The sequence below is a fragment of the Castor canadensis genome, chromosome 19 (assembly GCF_047511655.1).
Source record: "Castor canadensis chromosome 19, mCasCan1.hap1v2, whole genome shotgun sequence".
Taxonomy (NCBI): Eukaryota; Metazoa; Chordata; class Mammalia; order Rodentia; family Castoridae; genus Castor; species Castor canadensis.
This window is the reverse complement of record NC_133404.1, coordinates 19,015,682-19,040,182: the sequence shown is the minus strand read 5'-3', so window position 1 is coordinate 19,040,182 and position 24,501 is coordinate 19,015,682. Positions and strand designations below refer to the sequence as shown.

At 43.0% G+C, this 24,501-nt stretch overlaps 1 protein-coding gene across 2 annotated transcripts in view; it reads right to left on the bottom strand.

The window, feature by feature from the left end:
- Positions 1-23,789, bottom strand: part of Cyfip1 (cytoplasmic FMR1 interacting protein 1) — a 95,276-nt gene extending 71,487 nt beyond the window's left edge. For both annotated transcript variants that reach the window (XM_074061865.1, XM_074061864.1), the window contains exons 1-7: positions 23,665-23,789; positions 5,503-5,658; positions 4,772-4,894; positions 4,606-4,695; positions 3,419-3,496; positions 3,197-3,298; positions 2,244-2,425 (exon numbers count right to left, since the gene is read on the bottom strand). In XM_074061865.1, coding sequence (XP_073917966.1) covers positions 2,244-2,425; positions 3,197-3,298; positions 3,419-3,496; positions 4,606-4,695; positions 4,772-4,894; positions 5,503-5,535 — 608 coding nt within the window. In that variant the 5' untranslated portion in view covers positions 5,536-5,658; positions 23,665-23,789. The remainder of the gene's footprint in view (positions 1-2,243; positions 2,426-3,196; positions 3,299-3,418; positions 3,497-4,605; positions 4,696-4,771; positions 4,895-5,502; positions 5,659-23,664) is intronic.
- Positions 23,790-24,501: the final 712 nt, after the last annotated feature.

Below are 24,501 nucleotides of genomic sequence, written 5' to 3'. Positions count from 1 at the left end.
ATAAAGGAGTTAAGGACAGTGTTCACTGCTTTCATCAAGCCTCACCACAACGTTATGGGTTATTGTGACATTTACACTCACAAGAGGTTGCACTGATGACTGCCAATTGGGTGCCAAAGAAATGGATATGTGTGTGCATGTGTTCAAGGGCCTGGGGAGAGTGGAAATGTTAGCCAATAAAGCTCACAGGAAGAGACAGCTGAGGGGCCACAGGGGTCGGATGCCCCGCTTCTCTAAACTGGTTTGTAGACTGGGCTCTGGAATAAGATCCTGCTGCTAAGAGAGAAAAAAAGAAAATCTTTAAAATTTTGAAAATTACTGATGCTACCTACTCCCCCTATTTTTCTAAGCTGCTCAAAATTGCAAGGCAAGTTAGTTACTTGTGCAGCTGGGAACAGGAGCTATGCTCTGAAGCTGGGCAGGTTCCACCTCCAGAGCCTCCTCTTCCTCTGACAGCCAATCACACACTGGTGTCATACCACAAATACTGTTATCAAGTGGGGACAAACTTTTCTACCTGAAGGGGTTAACTCCAGAGATCATTTTGTGTTTCAGAAAGTCTAGACTTCTGTGCAGAGCTGATTTTAAGTGATGACTGAAACACTGAGCTAATTTCATATAAGGCTTATCATTCCTACAAATCTAGCTCACCTTCAACTGCCTCCTCTTCCTCCTCAAATCTCTGGTGTCTTGTCCAAGTTGCTTTTATCATAAAGAGTTCTATGATTCCAGAGGCAACTTAAGCACAATGAATTCTGATGTAAAGCAAAATCTCTTCCAAATTAATTTTAGAACAAGATTCCTTGCTCAGCAAGAGGAAAGAGAAGTTAGCAGCTCATTCCAGCCCAACTTGCCTTAGATAGCACTGAGCAGACTTAGTAAAGAAAGTCCATTAAAAGACAGCTGGAACTGGGCACCAGTGTCTCATGCCTGTAATCCTATTTGTGAGGATGAAATCAGGAGATTTGAGCTTCAAGGCCAACCTGGATAAATAGTTCACAAGACCACCATCTCCAAAATAACCAGACCAAAATAGGCTGGAGGTGTGGGTGTGGCTCAAGGGGTACAGTGCCTGCTCTGCAAGTGGAAGCCCTGATTCAAATCCCAGTACACCGAAAAAAAAAATTATAGCTGGATAGTGACTGGTGCACACCTGTAACCCCAGTACTCAAGAAGCTACATAGCAAGACCCTGTTACCCCCCCACCCAAAAAGAAAAATAAAACACAGCTACCTCACTATCACTAACAGCCCCCATAGTGTTCCAGAAGCATATGTTAAGCCATGCCTACATCCACTCCTCACAATCCTCCCTGCTGTGGTCTGGATGTGGTTTATCCCCATAAAGCTTCATGTTAGGAGCCTGGTCCCCAAGGTGGCAGGACTGGGGGTGATCTGAAATCCTTAACAGGTCCACAGGTCAATTGGGATGTACCCTTGAAATGGATCTGCTCAGTTCTTGCAAGCCTGACTCGAGTCTCTGCTGTCCTGCTTGGTGACTGGTTGCTCCCTCTTGGCACATGCTTCCAAGAAGTAAGCAGCCCTCGAGAATCTGAGCCACGCTGTTTGGACTGTCAGTTTCCCAAACTGTGAGCTAAAAAAGCCTCTTTTTTTCACAAAGTTAGGCTGTCTCAGGTACGTCATTATACCAACAAGCAGCTGATGAATACCCCTATCATTGGCCTCTTCTCCAGACGTTTTCTAGCTTCAAAAAGAAAGCTTCCAGAAGAGCTCCTTAGAGGACCCGAAAGCTCAGCGTGACCATGAGTTACCCTTGCCAATCCACGGGCCACATATGCCCACTAATGTGATGGTGCACCTGCCAGGGATATTCAACCCACAAATGTCAAGAAGAGGTGGTAACATCTTTCTGGAGGACTGCAGCTCCAATGCCCAAGTGGCCCCTGTGGGGTGCAAAAGTCACCTACCCCCTTGCCAAGATGTTCTCTGAGCCAAATGCCTGTCTTTCATGACCATCTTGTATGTGTATGTCTCCCAAGGGCAGAGGTCCCCCAAAACACATAACGCTGATCTGGAAGTGCTAAGTCCTCTCCAGCTACATAATCTACCACCTACACTTGCACTTAATTCCTGGAAACATGTATTCACACAGTTCCAAGACTGGTAAGTTGTTTCTGCCAGCCAAAAGTGATGATTTTAGCACACAGGAGATGTGTGCTACCAACAAGGCTAAGATGGGCCCTCTTTGAGTGGACCCGCTGAATGCCCCAGGTCATTGCTCACCTCTTATATGCTGAGTGGTCATTCTTCACACTGCACTTCATGTTCTTCAGCTCGTCCAACACCGCAAACATGTTGATGAATTTGCCCAGAGTGATCAGGTAGGCTTCCGACACAAAGTCCTTCCTCCTCTCAGCGTGGCACAAGCGTCTAACCTCCCCACAGAAACGTTCAATGGCATTTCTCTGAGCAGACAAAAGGGAAGGCAGAAGAGCCCAGGTCCGTGGTGCATCAAATCCATGTCCCAGCTTCAAGCACAACTTTGCATTCACTGTTACTCATTGATAAAATACCCACCTATGGGTCTCAGGTAGACACTATGTCTGTAAAGCAATTTTCAAGTTTTGATCTGTTACAACCATTATTTATTTTGCAATTTACTACGTCCCTAAAGTAAAAAAATTTTGCTGAATATCTCAGCAAAGCTGTTGAGCAAAATACTTCAATAAAGCATTTATAATGTAGATATTATAACTTTCAGATGTGAAAAAGTGGGAGAGATTTTTCCTCTTGGCAACTTTTAAGATAAAACAAAAATTCAGCCCCTACTCAGCTCTATGCAGGCGCTTTTTGCCTCACCAAAGGGTCAAAGGAGGCCAAGGCCAAGGTAAGGACCACAAGGAACAGTCACCAGGATGGTCAAAGTAACATCAAGAGAAAAACAAACAAACAAGCAAGCAAACAAACAATAAAAAAGACACCTGAAATATTAGACACACATTACACTTTGAAATGATAGGAAGCAGGCTTTTATAAAGGAAATATGAATTCACTCTCAAATAGAGAAGAGAATTGAAACACAAAAGAAGAATTTATTCTGAATGGGTGAGAAAAGTAGCAGATAGTCAAAGGCTTTAGTTCTGTTTTATCTCAGAAACTGTCATGGTTGATTTAATTTATATGCCCTTTGTTCCCACTCCTCAACATTAAATCCCTCCAATTATTTGCTGTTTTACCTGGAAGTACATAAAATTCATCAGTTTTGTGACTTCAGGTTCCAGGACCTCCACAGTTTTCTCATAAATTTCCACCCTGTTAGGCTGCTCATTACATTTCACCTGAGAATAGAGAAACACTTGTCAATGGGAACCTAGGGCAGCTGCAGCTGGGGCTCCTACTGGGTAGGTGGGGGAAAGAGGGGAGATGAGGTGTGGCCTGGTAGGGATGGAGCAGGGCACCTGAGGGATGGCCCGGGAGCAGCTCCTCCAGGTGTACAGCATGACAGCATACTCTTGGCCTTCTTCCAGCATCTCATTCTGCAGGACACACAGCAAATCAAAGAAATCAAAGGCATATGAAAGAAAATGCCAAGTTACTGAAATCTAGAACAAAGTATTGAAAACTACTCTTGACTCTTCCTTTGAGGGACCTCAGCCTACCAAGAAGCTGGTGATGCTACAGTGGGACCACAATGAAAACCCCAAACACCCCCATGGCTTTGGCAGGCTGGAGAGGGGTCTGAGTGACACACAGGCAGCTCTGAGCAGGGCCACAGGACCCAGGGCAGTCATCCTATCCAGTGCAGCATGAAAACCCACAAAGTCCTCAGTCTCTTTTCCAGGTCACACAAGGCTTCCGGGTTCACAGAGAGGACTCATAGGCAGGGCTTCCAGCCCTGGGTATGTAAGAGGAAAAGGTCTAAACTTCCCGAGGCATTAAAAATCCACAGACAATATCCATGGGAAGAGAACTGTCATTTTTAAAAACAGCTTTTGTGTTCTACTCTTTCTTTCATACCATTCCCTTTGGTAAAAAAATAATAATAATAAAAAACACATAGACATTCTTTAAAATGTGAACTGCAATCTGGAAACAGCTTTTTAAAGATGCTTTGATATGATCACCCTGTAATTTCACTTCTACAAATCTAGCCAATATTTACAGACATGTTCACTATGGCATTTTTTTTTTTTTTAGTTACACAAAGGGGGAAACTAAGTAAATAAAAAAATAAAAGTCAATTGGGGATATCTAACAAAATGGACTATGCAGCTATTAAAGATGACTTTCTCTGGCACATTTTCCTGACACGTGAAAAGGATCAGAAATCATTAAAATGTGTAATTATAGTAATAGTGTGTGCAGGTCTGGAAAGACAATGAGCACTAAACAGAATAGGCACCCTCAGAGCACTGGTAAAGGCTTTCTTGGGCCAGAGATGCTAATGTTCAAAAAGAGCCTACAGCTTGTATGATTAAAAAAAAAGCAAAAGACTTTCTTAGAACTATAAGGTACATCATTCATCTCCTTTTCTTTTTCCTCACTACATGCATAACAGCCTATCAGGATAATACCAAAAAAAGTACATTTTGTTTGTGAAATGTGTCAACCCACAGAGAGAACAAAGACATGGAGGCCACGTTACCATGCTAGAGTGGACAGTTGCTTGTTCAATGTATCTTGCAATGCCAGTGACAAATGCATTTCTGTCTTCAAAGTTAGTGTTGAAATTTGGCTGAAGGGAAGAGAAAAACCATCACACTGAGGTCCAAGCTACTGGCTATATGCCTCACACCTGCTCAGGGACCCACCTGATAAAGCAGTGAGGATGGTGGAGGCTCGATGCAGGGTTGCTGGTCAGGCAGAGGTAGCTCCTCCAGGAGGTCCACATTGGAGAGTGCATCCTCTAGTGTCACTTGGGCAGCCATCCTAGGCTAGAACAAAACTCAAAGCTGTTCTATGAAGAAGGCTGGGTGTGGAGAGCACCTGACAAGCCTTCCAAGGTTGGGCACCCAGACCCCTAGTTCCTTCCCCTTTTCCCAAGGGCACTGGGGATTGCTGATGAGATCATGGCCAGTTCTTGGAATATGAGAGAATTCCAGGGACATTTGGGCCAGGGGACAGGGAGTCCCCATGAAGCCTTTCCTTCCTGGCCTGTTGGATAGCCTGGTGCAGACAACACAGGCCAGCACATGTGCTGTCACTTCCTGCCACCCTCCCTTCTCTGGGGCCACAGAACTAGCTAGGGGTGCTGAGGGCTCTCTATGGTTTGACAACCCTTTGTATGTTTAGAGGGAAGCACCTCCCACGCACTTCCTCCAAACACATTAAGGACTAAGATGGAGAAGAAAAGAGCTTTGCCCCTGGCCACCAGCTGTGTCCTGCACAGACAGGTTGGATTACAGGGAGTATGAGGCAGTCACAGGGACTACCACTGGAGGGAGAGTCATGGTGCACGAGGTAAGCAGGGGAGAGAAAGCCTAGATGCCAAGGTTGGTGTAAAGAGGAACGGAAATGTAGGTGGACAACACCACAGAAATACCTGTTGTGCCAGCTCCAGGGGTGGAGTGGGCATCCTCACCCTGCCTTCAACTTAATCTGCTCTGACTCCAACAGGACACAGTCAGCTCTGACCCAGGATAGGATTTGGGGGGCAGCCCTGAGCCTGGATGGGGCCCCAGGGCAGCTAGGCAGTGTTCTGAGAAGGAAAGAGCAATAGGTGGGCCAAAAGTCACTGACCAGAAGCCCCTGAAATCACTCCTTCCAGTACTGGGCTAAAGACAAAAGGGTAGTGTGGGAGTTCATGGCCAGCCTTGAGTATACTGTAATTGTGTCTCTAGGGTCAGAGCTAAATCTCCTAAGCTAGAGAACAGAAAAGGGAAGCCCCAGGGACTCAGAAAGTCCCAGGAGCAGTGTGGAGAGGAAAAGTGAACCCACAAAACTGCTCATGAATTTCCAGCCTATCCTCAGGCAGCACAAGTGTGGATCTGATCCTTTTCACACCTTTGAGACAATACAAGGTCTCAGACGGCCATGGCAGCATCAAATGAGACAGATTCAAATGGTACCAAAGAAGCTGTGAAAATGGAACTGACATTGAGCCTCAACCTAGAAAATGCAGCCTAAATCTAACCAGGTGGTTTCACCTATTAAAATAGAAAATACCAGTATCCTCCTGGGATTTATAAAGCCCAGCATCTCATACCACAATATCCAAACTGTCTGGTTGCAATTGAAGTAACTCGGCACACAAAGAACCAGGAAGATTTCAATTCCTACAGAAGAAAACAATTATCAGACACCAAAACACCAATACAAAACACGGGTGGCAACTACTACCAGACTTCAACTCACCTAATATGATAATGTCCTACAAACAATCATATCACTCCCAAATCAAATGAAAACATTCAAGGTCAGCAACAAACCAACCAAAAATGAAAAGAACCAAATGGAAATTTTAGAACTAAAAGATACAACACTGAAATCTGAAACACCCCGTACATTAGTTCAAGAACAAGGAAGATTCAGTGAATTTAAATTATCTAATCTAGCAGAGAGAAAAAAAAGTTTGAGAAAAAACCAAAATGAGCCTGAGGGAGCTCTGGGACAAGAGAAAAACGCCTGAACATCTGTGTCATCAGAATGTAAGAAGGGAGGGAAAAAGTGAGCAGTGCTGAAAAAAAAGCTGCAAAATGATTGAAAACTCCCCAGATCTGGAAAAAGACTTTTCGTCTACAGATTTTAAAAGCTCTGTCAACCCCAAATAAGAAAAACCTGAAGGCTGGGCGCTGGTGGCTCACGCCTGTAATCCTAGCTACTCAGGAGGCAGAGATTAGGAGGATTGTGGTTCTAAGCCAGCCTGGGCAAATAGTCCGCAAGACCCTACCTTGGAAAAAACCCTTCACAAAAAAAAAAAAGGGCTGGTGGAGAGGCTCAAGGTGTAGGCCCTGAGTTCAATCCCCAGTACCAAAAAAAAAAAAAAAAGAAAAACTTGAAGAAATCCACCCCGAGACACATCACAGTCCAGCTGTTAGAAATAAAGACAAGGAAAATATATCTTGAAAACAGCCAGGATTGTGAATTTGAGACCAATCTGAACTACATAATGAGTTCAAGGCCAGCCTGGGCTACATGACTAGACTATGTCTCAAAAACAACAAAACAAACTCTCCTTCAAAGAAACCTTCAAGTTACTATAAAATAGTATGCCATGTTAGGCCAGCAGTAGTCTCACACATTCCATGTTTATCACCTCTGTCCCTTGATTGCATCAAGAGGCCATGTCAGGTGATTAACCCACACTGTTTAGGTTTGTGTAACACACTATGATGTTCACTCAATAACAAAATCATCCAGTGACACAGTTCTTAGAATGTGTTCCTGTTGTTAAGCAAAATATAACTTTATGAACATATGAGGTACACACCTAAAAATAAATATTAGGCTTCAGGGCCAAAAACCAGATGAGAGAAAAAAGGGACATGAATGAAAAAGGAAGGCAACTAACTTAGCTCATAAACAGTCTAGGGGCTCTGGTGGGACAGGCAGTGGCAGCAGGGGCCAGCTGGTGTCTAAAGACTTGTCAGGCCCAAAAGCACTGGCCCTGAGGAAGGCCGATGCACAATGATGTCAACACCACACAAGTTACTTGGGACAAGGATAAGGCAGGCAGGGATTCAGGAGCAAGGGGGTTTCACCCCAAACAGGGCAGGGACTGCAGGAGGTAGCACCAGAGTACCCATTCACTACGACACAGGTAGGCTGATTATCTGAGAAGGAGCTGAATGTCTCACACAAACCAAGTGAGGGCCATGTCTTTTTACAGGAACTGAAAGGAGTAGCGCTCTATCTGATAAAATAGAAACTTTCAGGCCATTCATAACAAGGTTGCAAAACACGGTTAAGCCACACTCCAGAAAATGCAGAACTAGAACTGAAGGCGTTCATGCCCAGTTCAGGCATCCATGCCTGTGGCACACACAGTTGGTATGTATGTGATAAATTAACCTACAAGCCAACATGTTGTGTATCAAACAGAAAGAGGGTTGGTTCTTCCTAACATTTCCAAACTAGTCATTTTAAATTTTACAACTTCAAAGTAGTTTGCTTGTCTAACTACACAATACAACCAAGCAAAGATAAACTGAAATGTTTCTGCTAACGTGTGCAAGGGGTTGAGCTGCTTTTCTTCCTCTTCTACATGCAAATAACAGGACTTCTCAGAAAAGTAGAAACTTCCAGTATTTTTCTGCAATCTATTCACATGTAAAATAACTCATCTTTGGAAGCATGCTTAATTGAATTGTTTCTGTCTCACCCACATGTTAAAACAGCTAAGCATGGAACTAAGCCAGATTAAGCAGGGGCTGCTGGCTGCCATGGAGAGATGGCTGCTTCTGTGACCGACGGGGCAAAACATTTACAGTGAAAACCAAACAACAGAGCAGATGGAGTAGTCTGAGTGGTAGCAGGCCTGCCTAGTTAAGTGTGAAGCCCTGAGTTCGACCCCTAGTCCCACCAAAACAAACAAACAAAACCAAAAGCAAAAACCAAATCTAGCCCAGCTGTACTACTTAGGAAATTCATTTTTTTAACAGACCAAAATTTCAAACTGTTTTCAAAAGAACTTCTTTAACAACAGAAAAACAAAAATCAAATGCCTTGAAACACCATGACAATGAGGACTGAAGCTTGAAACAGTATGCTGAGGACTTTTGAGTCTTTGAGAGTACCTACCTACACACTGCACAGAATTAGCCTCTCATCCTCAGTCTGCAGCCCCTGCAGCCAGGGTCGAGTCTCCCAAGACAGAGTGGCCTGCCTCTTGATGCCAACACCCCAGGCTTCCGGCCACTGCCACAAGCAGCCTGATTGTCCTTGGCCAATCTGGACCTCTCCAAACTCATACTTGCTTCTGCCATTCATTTTTTTAAATTTAACTGTGCAAAGCCCCAACCCTGATGATGTCACTCTCCTGCTTATATTTTATATTTTATTTTTTTTAATATTGAGATTAAACTTTATTTCCCTCCTTATTTCCTTCTGTTTATATTTTAGAATAGCGATCTCTGCCCACAGCTGTGCTTTTCATGGAACCCCTGGGTTCCTAACGATGGCAAACAAATTCAGCTCTGCTTTTATCTGTTGGGTCTGCTCCCAAGGATTTCATTTAAAAAAGTATTCTCACACTAAAAAAAAAAAAAAAAAAAAAAAAAAAAACCAATAAAAGGCAGAGAAGATGGTCCAGTGTTCTACAGAATAAAGGCAATCCCTCCTGTAATAGTCCAGGGCCTTCCCTGGGGACCACTGGCTGCCCTCCCTGGGCCTCCCCATGCCAGGCCCAGCCACACCAGAGCGTCTGTGCTACACTCTTCCAATTCCCATTGTCCCTCAGGAAAAAGAAAACACTAAACAAACTCGCAGTGGTGGAACTTGCCAGGTACACAGATAAATACCAGCAAAGCTGACCAGTTTGACAGATGCCTGGAGTGGGTAGGATCCTTGTTGGTAGTGGTGGCTGTTTTCCTACATGATATGGGATCCAAAGAGACAGCGTGACTTACCAACTACAGAATGTTTCTTGGTGATTATGGCATTCCTTCACCTGTACATGTTTAAGAGACACAAAGGGAAGACAGCAATATTCCCAGTTCACTTTGTTCTAATAGAACAGCCCCTACCATGGTGGTCTCTGGTGCTTACACCATGGAGGGGGTGCTACCAACTTCTAGACCAGACTATGGAGAATATCCACAGATGCAGAAGCTGAGCCTAGAGGAGCCAAGGAGGTTGCCACAGTCACCTTGTGTGCCTCTCCAGAGCCAGTATGGGCTCCCCTATCCCCACAGACCCCACATTCCTCTGTGGCCATGGCTCAGGGCTGTGGCCTGTGCTGGCCTACACAGACCCACCTGGAAAGAATAATACAAGCATTTCACTCAAGAGGACAAGCATACATTCATGTTGCCAAGCACCACACTAAGCAACTGGCAAACACCACAGCTCACCACGTGGCTGGGGGTTCTTAGCCTTCTTTAATTCCAGCTGCTTGTCTCCACCTTATCACACTGTGTGCCTATGACGGCTGTGCATCTGCTAGATTCTGCAGTGCACAGCTAAGAAACAAGTCCTGCAGGCAATTGAGCCTCTGAGTGCCCAGCTCTTGCCTGCTACCCTCTTGGGTTCTCCTCCAGACCAGGGAAGCTATAGGATGGCAATCAAAGGCTACATAGCAATCACCTGATCCATTTTCACCAGGCACCTGTACCACCTGTATGCACCCTTTCTTCTCTCTTTATCCTTCGCCTAACCTAGTAAGGACCTAGCCTCCTGGCCACTATGGTCTGGTTCAACCCAACCCCTGACCACCCTCAGCCAGCTTCCTCCCTCCTGGCACAACCAATGAAGAGCTTCAGATGTCCTGTGGTCCTAGGCCAGCTACCCAGGATTGCTTCTAACAGTGCTAAAAGCACTGAGTCTCCACATGGGTTCGCAAATGCTGTTACCATTTTGCATCTGTCTCCTTTGCTCTGAGCTATTGTCTTCTGCTGTCACCACGGATTCCGGAATGAGGGGACTTAAACATCTTGTGACAAGAGTTGTTGAAACTAGCCCTCAGGCAATAATGACTACTTTTTCTTCTCTTTTTTCCCTTTTCTTTCTTTTTCCTCTCTTTCTACTGTTTTTTATTAGTATACATTAATAGTACAAGGGGATTTCATTGTGATAATGTCATAGATATGTGCAGTGTACTTTGAACAAGTTCATCTCCTCTATTATATTTTCTAAGTCCCCTTCCCTCATCCCCCACCTGTTTTCAAGCACTGCTTGATGGGCTTCATTTTTTTCTTTCTTTCTTAGAAATTAACAACGTCTTTAGTTATTTTATTTTATTATTGTACTGGGTGGGGGTACATTGTGACATTTACAAAAGTTCTTACACTGTATCAAATATATCATAGTTGAGTTCACCCCATCATTTTCCTTTATTCCCTTCCCCCCATTCCTGGAATAATTTCAATAGGTCTCATTTTTCCATTTACACACAGGTATACACAGTATTTGCACCATATTCACTCTCCACCTTTTCCCTACCTCCTCCCTCTCCCACTAGTGACAGCTCCCCCTCCCTCCCACCCCGCCCCAGACAGGACCTGTTCAGCCCTCCTGTTCTCCGAGTTTGTAAAAGAAAAGAAATGACATTTTTATTTGTTTAAGATAGCTATACAGGGAGGTTCCTTGAGACATTTCCATGTATATAGATAGGTATTATAGCCCAAATTAATTGATCTCTATTTTTCTCCTTTCTACCTTAGTCCCCTTCTTATGGTGATTTCAACAGATTTAACAATTTAAGATTCATTCTTGTATAGAAAGTAAAAGGAGTATCTATTTATCCATCCATTCCTTCCTCCCTCCCTCCTCCAGACAGTCCCCCCTTTATACTCAAGTTTCGTTATCATCATCATTTTAGGTGTAGAGTCAGCGAAAAGATGCAATATTTGGTTTTTTTGAGTTTGGCTTATCTCACTCAACATGATTTTAATTTCCATCCATTTTCCCACAAACGATGTAATTTCATTCTTCTTTACAGCTGAATAACACGCCATGGTGTATGTACACCATGTTTTGTTTATCCATTCACTGGATGCTGGCCACCTTGGCTGATCCACAGCATTGGAGTTATGAACAGAGCTACAATAAACATGGTGTCAGGCATCTCTCCTGTGTACTATTTACACTCCTATGGATAGACGCCCTAGAGTGGTACAGCCAGGTCATAATGGAGGTCTACTTTTAGTTTTTCGGATGAAACTCCATACTGATTTCCATAGTGTCTGTACTAGTTTATATTTCCACCAACGGTGCATGAGGGTTCCCTTCCCCCCATCTCACCAGTATTTGTTGTTGTTTGTTTTCTTGATGACTGCCATTCTGACTCTGGTGAGACAGAATCTCAGTGTGGTTTTGATCTGCATTTCCTTTATGACAAAGGATGCTGAACATTTCTCCATGTATTTATTAGTCACTTGTACTTCTGAGAACTGTCTATTCATTTGCCCATTTATCAACTGGATTATTATTTTGCTGTTTAATTTTTTGAGCTCTTTATATATTCTGGATATTAATCTTTTATCTGCTGAATAACTGGCAAAGACTTTCACCCATTCTATGGGCTGTCTCTTGATTCTGGTAATTGTTTCCTTTGATGTGTAGAAGTTTTTTAATTTGATGCAGACCCATTAGTAATTTCCTGGGCAATTAGAGTCCTATTCAGAAAATAACTGCCAGTGTCTACATCTTCCAGTGTTTTCCTGAAGTAGTTTCAGGTCTTACATTGAGACCTCTGATTTTTCATTTTGAACTGATTTTTGTACAGGGTGAGCTATGAGGGTCTAGTTTTACTCTTCTGCATGGAGATAACCAGTTTTCCCAGCAACATTTCCCCAGTGTTACTTTTGGCTCCTTTGTCAAAACCCAAGCGGCTATAACTATATGGGTTTATTTCTGGGTCTTCTGTTTCATTGGTCTTTGTATTTGTTCTTGTGTTAGTACCGTGCAACCTTTGTTACTATGGAGCTGTAGTATAATTTGAAGTCAGTACCTCCAGTGTTTTTTTGTTCAGGATTTCTTTGGCTATTCTGGGATTTAATGTTTCCAAATGAGTTTTAGGATTGATTTTTCTATTTCTGTGGGATTTTGATGGGGGCATTGCAGTGAATCTGTAGATTGCTTTGGGTAGTATAGCCATTTTCATAATATTACTTCTGCCAATCCATAAACATGGGAGGTCTTTTCATTTTCTAGATCTTCTCCAATTTCTTTCTTCAAGGTTTTATAGTTCTTATTGTGACAAGGCTGACTAGTCCTGAGATGATTAACTTGACCATAACTTTGACCAGGACTATTTCATTATGCATACCTCTCTCCCCTGCCTCAATTCTTCCTCTATTTAACCCTAAAACTCCTATGTGTACCCCCAACATGCTCTGAAATGCTTACTTTCCCTTTTACTGTGTGTGGCCAGTGTATTGAGGAGAGTGGTTGGAACTGACATGTTGGAACCCCTGGAATTGGGTCTGTAGCCAAGGACTCGAGTTACAGCCTGAGCTCATTAATGGTATCAAGCCTGAGATTAAGTTGATGACTTTGGCTACTCCCTCCCACCCTATACCTTATCCCCCAATCTCTCAAGCCACTTGGGCTGAAAACATTGGCAGTTTCAACTTCATATACACTGAGAGATCCCACAATCTCCACAAAGCAGGGCAATCTGTCCTCAGATGTTCCTGAGAGCTAACAACTGTATAAGTGGTCAGTGCCACAGTGTGAACCACCCTCCTCAGCTACGAACCAAAAGGGAGAGCCTATAGGAAGAGTGTCTTTCAGGTGAACCATAAGCCTGATCTTATAGCCTGCTCCCTGTTGACCTTCACAAAAACAAAGTTCAGGCCATTTAGCCATCCATTCATGCAACTCTTCTCCATTACAGTAATGACTGCATATTCAGAATACCCAAAGAAGGAACACCACTGCACTCAAGAAACATCTAATATTACCACATCCAGGTAGAAGAGGTATTTTCAGGTCACTTTCCTGGCAGAGATTGCTAGGAAGGATTCTTAGGTCACATAACTGCTTTAAAGCTGCAGGTGAATGCAGGTCAGGTTAGCTCTCACAGAGGGCTCTGAACAAGGCAGTCTACCATCAATATGGACAAGGCAGTCTTCCCACAGCACCCAGGTTCACTTTCATGCTTATAGTCTAGTAAGTTAAACAGCATCTACAGAATGGGAGAAAATACTTGGAAACTATGCATTTAACAAAGCATTAAAATCCAGAAAAAAAAATATGAAGGGACTCAACCCAGTAGCAGAAAGACAATCCAATTTAAAAATGGGCACAGGACTGGAATAGACACTTCTCAAAAAAAGACATACCGATAAATATATGAAAAATGCTCAGTACCACCAATCACCAGAGAAATGCAAATCAAAACCACACTGAGATACCACCTGTCCCCATGGGAATGACTTTTTTTTAGGGGGGGTGGTCCTGGGGAATGACTATTATTGAAAAGAAAAAAATAAATGCTAGTGAAGATGTGGAGAAATGGGAACCCTTATGTACAGTTGGTGGGAATGCAAATTGGTAGAGTCATTATGGAAAATAGTATGGAGGTTCCTCAAAAAATTAAAAATAGAATTACCACATGATCCAACAATTCCATCCAAAGGAAATGAAACCAACGTGTCTACACGCCCAAGTTTATTATACCACCATCCACAATAACTGTTCTTTCAGCTGAATTTCTTTTATTGTCACTGAAGTTAAACACCGTTTCTATATAGTAACCAGTTTGTTTTTCTTCTTTTGTGACTTGCCAGCCTGGGTTGCTTGCTTTTAATCCTGTGGAAGCTCAGCATTTTCTTCTTCAATGTACACAGGCACACACTATACTAATGATGTTAAAGACATTTTGCTTCTCCATTTCACTTGCTTTTTTCTTTTGAAACCTAAGTTTTAACTTTTTTTTTTTTTTTTGAGTGCTGGGGCTATTGTAAGGTTTTAACTTTTTACTACATCTAACATTTTAGCTTTTCCTTCTGGAATTTCCTCTTTCATTTCTAAATTTATCAAGTAGGAAGAACTCTGACAGCCCAGGCCCAGGGAAGGAAGCAGTTTGTAATCATAGTCCCAACTCAGCAAACTGCTGTCGTTACCACCAGAAGCCAAAGAATCACCCATGTGAGAAATAGCAGTAAGGCAACATGTAATTCTAGGGAATGTAAAGCAATACTGAGATTCATATAAAGTTCAATAAACTGATGATAAAAAATTATGTTTATTTATTTGGTGGTTCTGGGCATTGAACTCAGGGCCTCACACATGCTAAGTTTGTGCGTGACCACTGAGCTACATCTCCGACCTGGAATAATTTTTATTGGACTTCACACACACAATTCTTACACTTTGAAATCTTCTCACCTTAATTAGTTATATTCATATGGTCAATGACATGTGAACCAACTATCCACAATAAAACCTGGATTCCCACTTGTGATGCACAGCAAGCCTACCCATCCAGTACATCTGTCTTCTGCTTCCTCTTGTATAAGTTGTAGGTCCTGAGTTAAAACCCCAGTGCTACCAAAAGAAAAAACAAAACAAAACCCAAGTACCTTGTATAAGTTGTATATCATCTATACACACTTTTTTTTTTTTTGAAGCTGCCCTGGAACCCCTGGGCTTAAATGATCCTATAATATAGATACTTACAATCTGCTTTTGCTAAAAGCAATGACTCTTCACTTGGGTCTGCAAAAACTCTCTCCATTTTGCATCTGCCTTTGCTCTGAGCAACTGTTTTCTGAGGTCACCTTGGATTACAGGAAGGATAGGACAGATGGATAAACATCTTTTGACAAGAGTGGAAACCATCCTCCTTAAGACAAGGTGACCAGGCCCTGCCTGATGAATCCTGAGATGACATTCAACTGGACCACATCTTTGACTGGGACTGTTTAATAATTATACATATACCTCTTCCCCACAACCCAATTCTTCCTCTATGTAGCCTTGAAACTCATCTCTGTACCCCTAAGATGGGCTAAAATGCGTAGTCTGCTTCTTCGCATGGTGTGCCTGTGCATGTGATAAACTTCCTTTCTCCATCTTTGATCACTACTTGTTTCTTTAATTGGTGTATTAGGGCAAGTGGCTGGACCTGACATGCTGGAATCCCTGGAGTTGGGCCTCGGGCCTAGAACTCTATTTACAATCCTCCTACTCTGCCTCCATAGTAGCTAGAACTAAGGAGTGTACCATCCTGTCTGGCTCTGAACATATTCTTAAAAGGCACTTTTAAAATTTAGTCTTTATAAAAGGGATATCATACTATACGTAGTTATTTGACTTTCTTTTCACCATTCACATGGCATTCCAGAAGCAGTGTTTGACAGGTACATAGTATTCCACTGACAAATGGACCAGTCTATATGCCCACCCTCCTGCAGATTGGCATGGAGGTTGTTTATAGAGACCTGGCAGTCATGAACTGTGAGAACATTCTTGAACATCTGTACATGTGCAACACATTCTCTAGGCCAGAGGTCTAGACTCTTTTTCTACAAAGGGCCAGAAGGCAGTAACTGTCCTGTGGTATACAGGTTGACTATCCCTTATTCAAAATGCTTGGGGTCAGAAGTATTTCAGATTTTGGAATAAGTATATATATGTAATAAGAGATCTTTGGTATGAGACCCAAGTCTAAACACAAATTTCATTCATTTTTTCATAGCCTGAAAGTATCATTACACAATATTTTTAGTGAACCTATGTTTTGACTATAAACCAAAATGTTTTAGATTTTGAAGCATTCTAGATTTTGAATTTTTGGATTAGGAATTACCAACCTATGTGATAGAATATCTTTATTCTTGGGAAATATACACTAAGGTGTTTGGGAGTAGGGGCTTCAAATTAATGAAGAGAAGTGCTGTCTGTGTGTGTTCTTCATGTACCTCCTTGCACGGAAATTATTTTTGTCACTCCTCACTGCTATGACCCATGTCAGGTTAGACATGTACACTCACTGCAAGAAGAAATCTACCTTTCCAACCTGAATATCCCCATGTGTGCCCAGAGTCCCACATCTATTATGTGTGTGTGGTTTGTCTCCCACGGTTCATGTGTCAGAGGCTTAGTCTTCAGTGTAGTGATATTAAAGGTAGAGCCTTTGAGAAAGTGGGGTATAGTGGGAGGTGATTAGGTCATTGAGGGGCATCACCCTGGGAAGGGATTAAGTAGTTCTCTGTCATCCCAAGACAAGATTGTTCTAAAAAGAGCAAGACTGGCCTCCCTGCTCTCTAGCTTCTTGTTCCACCATGTAACAACCAACCATCATTGTGATTTCATCACCAAGAGGCTCTCTTAGAGCTGAGCAAATTTGGCACAATGCTTTTGGATCTCCAGAACTGCAAGCATTATGATAAAAGTGAATCCATCAGTGTGACATAGCAACTATAAACATACGCACCTAACAAAACAGCCTCATAACACAGGCAACTGTATAAGACATGATTTTGCATGTAGAAAATCCTAAAGATACCATAAAAACCTTGTTAAAGCTATTAAAAGAATCAAGCAAACTTGCAGGCTACGAAAGCAACATGATAAAAATGAGTTATATTTATATACTTTAGCAATAAACAATCTAAAATGGAAATTAATGCTTCCATCTATGATAACATCAAAAAGGAAAAATAAACCAAGGATATGAAAGCCTTGTACAATAAAAATTACAAAACATTGTTGAAATAAATTAAGACACAAATGGGAACACATCCTGTGTTCACTAATTGGAAAATGTAGTGCCATTAAGATGACCACACAACCCAAAGCCATCTATAGATTTTTTTCGGGGGAGGAGGAATTCATGCTTCCAAAGCAGGTGCTCTATCACTTGAGTCACAACTCCAGTCCATTTTTTCCTCTGATTATTTTGGAGATGGGGTTCTCACAAACTATTTGCCCTGGCTGGCCTTGAACCATGACCTTTCTGATCTTAGCCTCCCAAGTAACTAGGATTATAGGCGTGAGCCACCAGTGCCCAGCTCTCTATATATAGATTTGATGCAATCTGACTTCAAATTCCAACATTTTTTCCTCTAATATAGAAAAACCAGGGCTGGGGTATGAATCAAGTGGTAGAGTACCTGCCTAGCAAGTGCAAGACCCTAAGTTCAATCCTAGTATTGCCAAAAAGGAAGAAAGATGAAAGAACACACCTGAAATTTATAGGTAATCTCAAGGAACCCAGAAGAGCCAAAAAATTCTGAAAAAGAATAACAAGCTTAGAGATTTCACATTTCCTAATTTCAAACCTAGCTATAAAGCTGCAATAATCGGAAGTGTGGTATTGGCATAATGACAGAAAAACTGACCCATAAAAAGAATAGATTACCCCAAAATTAATCCTTACATATAAGCTCAGGTGATTTTTCAACAATGGTATCAACACAATTCAATAGGGATGGAGGCATAGTTCAGTGGTGCAGTCACACACACACGAAGTTAACAAGCACAGTGAAAGCTACCACTGCTTTAAAAGGTTTGGAGAAGGAGGGGTTTCAGGGAATAGAATAGAGTAGGTGAACTTCTTCAAAGCACATTGCATATTTCTATGAAATTATCACAATGAACCTCCCTTTTACTATTAATGTATGCTAATTAAAAAAATTAAAAAGAGGAAAACCAGGTACTGGTGGCCCACGCCTGTAATCGTAGCTACTTGGGAGACTGAGATCAGGAGGATCACAGTCTGAGGCCAGCCTAGGGGGAGGGGGACAGAGTTCATGAGACTCCATCTCAAAGGAAAGAGGCTGGCATGACACACGTGGTGGCATGTGTGTCATCCCAGTCATCACAGAAAGCTTAAAATAGGAGAAGTCATGGTCCAGGCCAGCCTAGGCAAAAAGCAAGTCTCTATCTCCAAAATGATCAGGGTAAAAATAGTTGGCGGCCTGGCTCAAGAGGTACATCACCTGCCTAGCAAGTGCAAAGCCCTGAGTTCAAACTGCACCACCACGAAAAGAAAAAGAAATCCTCAAAAAGGAATAAAATTCTATAGGGCTAGGTCATGGTTCAAGTGGAAGAGTACCTGCCTAGCAAATATAAGGCCCTGAATTCAAACCCCATTATTGAAAAAATGAAATAAATGGATTAGTTTAAAAGACCTTGTACAAGCCGGGCACTGGTAACTTATGCCTGTAATCCTAGCTACTCAGGTGGTGGAGATCAGGAGGATGGTGGTTTGAAGCCAGCCACAGGCAAATAGTTCTAAAGACCCCATCACAAAAAAGAGCTGGCAGAATGACCGAAGAGCCTGCCTAGCAAACATGAGACCCTGAGTTCAAACCCCAGTGCCACCAAAACAAAGGGACAAATATTGTATGACTCTCCTTTTATGAAGTACCTGTAATAGTCAAGTTCATAGACAGAAAGTAGAATGGTGGTTACAAGTTGTTGGAGGCAATGGAGAATGAGGAATTATTATTCAATGAGTACAGAGTTTTAGTATGGGGTGATGAAAAAAATCTAGAGAATAGATAGTGATGGTGGTTGGAAAATATAAATATACTTAATGCTACTAAAGTAAAGTTAAAAATATTCAAAATGGCAAATTTTATGTTATGTATATTTTATAATAGTGAAAGGATCAGTAGGTCATTCCTCCAAGTTCCCCCAGGAAACAGGGGTCCTCATGCACACAAGACTACACTGAGCACCCCACCACCCTGATGTTATTTTTTAAACTTTTTAGTTACCCTAACTTATTTTCCTTCTCATATAAATTTTGGAATCAGTTTGTCTTTTATCTATAAAAATGCCCTGCTGAGATTTCCTTTCAAAATTAAGCAAATTTATTTTATGACCCAGCATGAACACTTTTAGATTTCCACTCAATAGAAATGAAAAACATGTCCACAAGCAGATTTGCATATAAGCCTTCACAGCATACTTATTCAAAACAGGCAAAAAGTATAAACAACTAATAGTTCACCAGATGGTGAATGAACCTCCTCCCCTGCAAAAAGTGAAATCTATTCAATGGAACACAGTCTAACAACAAAAAAGAATAAACTATATATGCTACAATCGCAAGGAACTTGTGAAGGGAGTACATGCAAAGATCACACATTATATACTTTCATTTATGTGAAATTCCAGAAAAGGCACATCTATGAGAGAAAGAAAATAAATTGGTGGTTACCTGGGTCAGGAGTCAGGAAATGTGGATCAACTGTAAGGGTCATAGTGATCTTAATGAGGTGATGAATATTATCTAAAACTGCATTATGGTGATGGCTGCACACTTGATAAATATAAAAATCATGGTACACTTAAAGCAGGTAGTTTTACACAGTAAGTACATTGTACCTCAGTAAAGGTGTTTAACAGTTTTGTTCTTAAATCCTACTGGGATTTTTTTTTATATATAGATCAATTCAGAGTAAACTGACACATTTTTAATACACTGAGAATTCCAATTATGACCACAATGCACCTAAGTGATCCTTGATTTCTTTCATTCCCATTTTGCAGTTTTGAGCCTACAGATCCTATGTGACTTCTACTCAATTTATACCCACTTGATTTTCTTTTCTTTTTTTTCCGTGCACTACTCGGGGTTTGAACTCAGGGCTTTGCGCTTGCTAGGCAGGCGCTCTACTGCTTGAGCCATGCCTCCAGTCCTATATGTATTTGATTTTAAGCTATTAAAATGGTATTTTTTTTTCCTTTTTTACATGTACACTGATGGCATAGAAACAAGATCAGTTTCTGTGTACTGATGTTGTATTTATGTCCTTGCTAATCTTGCTCATTAGTTCTGGTAGGTGTTTTTTTTTTTTTTTTTTCTTTCACAGAATCCTTGGATTCTCTATGCACATAATCATGTCTGCAAATTGGAACAGTTTTATTCTCCCTTTCCAATCTGTATGTGATTTGTTTCTTTTTTTCACTGCTAAAATAAGATATTTACATTATGTCAGTGTACTTAATCCACCCCTTACCTGTGGTCTCCAAGGCTGGCTAAATTTTGATGGCAAAGCAATGAGAGCAACTGGAACATGTTAGTGAAAACATCACACTGTAAGATATATTTTTCATATATAAAAACTTTAGAAAGCAGCATGAACAGTCACTGTCCCTTATACAACACTTTTCAAATATTATCTCATTTGATCTTCACAATAATTTCATAGGCTCACATTACTCATGAAGGGAAATGAGCTGCGCTACACCAAGGGATGTGCCCATTTGGATTTGTTGATCACTGTTGGAGCAGATATTAACAGAAGTCAAAGAACAGACTTGCCGTTACCCAACTGTATTTGGCACCTTCTTTCTAACTTTTAAACTTGAATCTGATAGTTGAGTTCAAAGTCTGGCTCTGCATGTAACCTTGAATTTCTACTCATCTCCTTATGTTAGCTCTTCATGAAGTGGGAGTAACAGTTGCACCTGCTTCTGAGAGTTGTGAGAATAATTAGTATGTAAACTACTGAGAATAGGAGTTGGCAAACTACAGGCCACTGTCTCTTTCTGCAAATAAGTATGATTGGCACACAGTCATGCCACTCATTGAATATTGTCCATGCCACTTTGCACAGAGATCAGATGGCCCACTCAGCCTCGAATACTCACAATTTGGATTTTTTTTTATAATAGTTGTGCGGTGGGGAACATTGTGACATTTATATATGTACTACACTATATCTTAATTAGAATAACTTTATAAGAAAAGTTACCCTGGCTTAGAATGATGCCTGGAACATATAAAGTACTCAAGAAATGTCAGCTATTATCTAAATCCAAATTTGCCTTCAGAAGGATAAATTTGAGCATGTGCGCAAAGATACAAACATAAGCATTGACTAGAGTTGTGAAAAATGTTACAAAAAAAGTAATGATAACTAACAGGACACTGACTAAATAAATTATAATACAACCACACTATGGAATATATTTGTATGCAACATAACATTTCAGTCAGTGGCAACGGTCTAATATTGTATTGCCTAGTAACATTCATAGCCATTTTAGTTTGTGTAAGTGATGATACACAATGATGAAATTGCCTGATGATACATTTATTGGAATATTCCTGTCATTAACAAAAACACTATACTAGCAATAAAAAGAATGAGGGACACATGCGTACATGAACCGTATATGCCAACATTTAAAGATTTCCAAGATCTTTAAGAAATCAAATATCATGAAGTGAAAATGTGTGATCACATATGCCATATGATCTCACCATGTTACAAGCAGAAAAGGCTACAATAATAATGGAATGTTGTTTTTGGTATATGTAGTTCTATACTACTTAAAAGTTTTAATGAACTAGAATCTGGGATTTTTCTCATCACTTAAAAATACTATTTCAGGCTAGGCATGATGGAGCTCACCTGTAATCTTAGCACTCATCTAAATTCTGAAACAGAAGGATTGGAGGTCAAGGCAGCCTGGCTATACAGAGAGTTCAAGGCTAGCCTGGGCTAGATAGCAAGACCCTGCCTAAAAAAACCCAAAATCTTTCTTTCAGGTTGCACCCTAGAGCTATACTTTTCAAACCCTTATTTTACTCCCTAAGGACAAGTAGGAGTAAATTGACTCTTAGATGCGGTCTCAAAGCTGCATATAGACCTGTTGCCAGTGGCCTGTGCCTGTGATCCTAGCTACTTGGGAGGCTGAGATCAGATTATGACTGCAGTTCCAGGTCAGCCCTGTCAAACAGTTTGCAAGATCCCCATGTCCAAAATAACCAGAGCAGAATGGACTGGAGGCATGACTCAAGCTGTAGAGTGCCTGCTTTATGAATTATGTGCTCAGTGGTTGCCAGGAGTCAAAAACCTTAAGAGGATATATATTTTTCCAGCGACTCATAAGCACATGTATTGACACAGGAAACATGTTCTCCAGGACCCCAGCATTTGCCTCTGTCAATGAGGATGCAGTTAGGGGAAGCGGGTCACAGTGAGTCCCACAGCACCATCTTCTTACTGGATTCTCACAATATGTGTCTATCTAGCTCACTTTTTATTTAAGGCTCTGTGCCTGTAGGATCTAGGCTCTATGCGGAAAACCTTCAGGGAGGAGGGATGGCAATTGGTCCAGGCACAGCAGTCACTTAGTGTGAACTTTTGCATCCTCCAGCTGATGACCCAAGTTGTCCAAGCAGAGTCAGTCATCTGAGCCACAGTACCAGGTATCAGTGCTGTTTCAACCAGGAATAATCTAAGGGAATCGTGTTAGAAGACAGCCAAGAAACACCACTGGGCACATGACACTGCTAAACACCGTCCGATGTGGCCGCAGCTAAATACAATCAACTAGTAGAATACGCATTTCCAAGTCTTGGTGACCCGCAGGGGCCCATCCCACACCGCACTGAATTGGCAATCACGCTCCACACCGTTTAGACTCCACGGAGGAGGTGACAGCGGCCAGGTTCGGTTCCCAGCTTACAAACGCTCCTCACACCACAACCGCACTCACTCTTATCCTTTTCCACGCCCACGGTGTGCTGCAAACGAAGTGAATGCAGTTAGGCTTAAAACACACAATTCAGTATGGCTGTGCGGGGCGGCGCGGCCCACGTAGCAATCCTGGCTCCTGAACAAAGCCCGAAAGTCACGTCTGCAAGAACCTGAGAAGGGCTTCGGCTTCGCTTGCCCACAGTCTCCCTCCTTCGGGGACGGGGGGTGTGGGGGGCGGGGGGAGGACACAAAGCAAAGCCGAGCTCGGGTCTGGTCGCCCCTTGTCGGCGCAGGGCTAACACTTTCTACTACGACCCGGACAACCCCAGGCGTCCCTCCCCGTCCGAGCTCCGCCGCGTGCGGGAGGGAGGCCGGGCCGGGCTCGGCCGGGATCCAGGGCCGGGTGCGTCGGGCGGGAGTTGGGAACTTGGGCTGCACAGGCCGCGGGGTACAGCTGCGCTCAGCCCGGGATTCGGGTCGTCGGGCTGCGGCGCCCACAGTCCCAGGATTTGGGGAGGCAGCCACGGGAGCCGGCGTGCGGGATCCGGAGCCCCCGGGAGCTGCGCCACCGAGGGCCTCTGGTGCCCAGCCTGGCCCCGCCGGGTCCAGGTTACGAGGGCGGCCCGGTCCCGAAGCGCAGCGACGGTCCTTACCTGGGTCGGTGGCTTGGTAGTCCCGGGCGGGCCCTGGGAGTTTTCCGGCCCGAGTGAGTCACTTGGGAGGGCCGGGAATGTGCCAGGAAGCACCGGCCTCCTCCCCTTCCTCCCAGGGCGGGAGCTTTCCCGGCTCTGCCCCTTCCTCCCGGCGCCCCTCCCTCCTCCGCCCCGCGGCTGTGCGTCCCCTCCTTCCAATCGGCCCCGCGCGCCTCGCCACCCCCGCTGCGGGGCGCGCCCTCCCTGGTGAGGTCGGACCGCCATCTGCGGCTCCTGTGACCTCAGCCCGCGCGGGACCGCGGGCGGGTGGCGGGGGTCTAGAGGAGCGGGAGTGGGGCGGCCCCAAGCCGAGGCGCGCACTCGTCGCGCTGCACCCCGCCCGCGTACCTGCGCCCAGGTGCTAGCCGCCGGAGCTACAGGCAAACGGTCCTGAGAGGCCGGTGAATAACATGCATCAAATGGGAACGCCGACTGAAGTGAGGTTTCTGTCGCAAACGTGCGTGGGAGAACTGCTCCAAACTCTGTACCCATCCCCTCCTACTTCCCTCCCCTATCCCGGTTCTTCATGAGAATAATGATGGTCTCCAGGCATGTTGTGCAAACCACGAGAGCATCAACTACCCACCGGTTGTGCTCTGGATAAGACAAAAGGTTAGAGTTAATGAATCCCTACCGGAGACTCTACCAGTTCTCTTAAGTATTCAGAGATTACTTTATCTGGAAGCACGTCCCTCGCATTCCTGCAAAACAGGATTTGAAGTGGCAGACTGATTCCTGGATCCGCACATTTTTCAATCACCACATTGTTGCTTTTCTCTGATCAGGGCTGAACGTCAA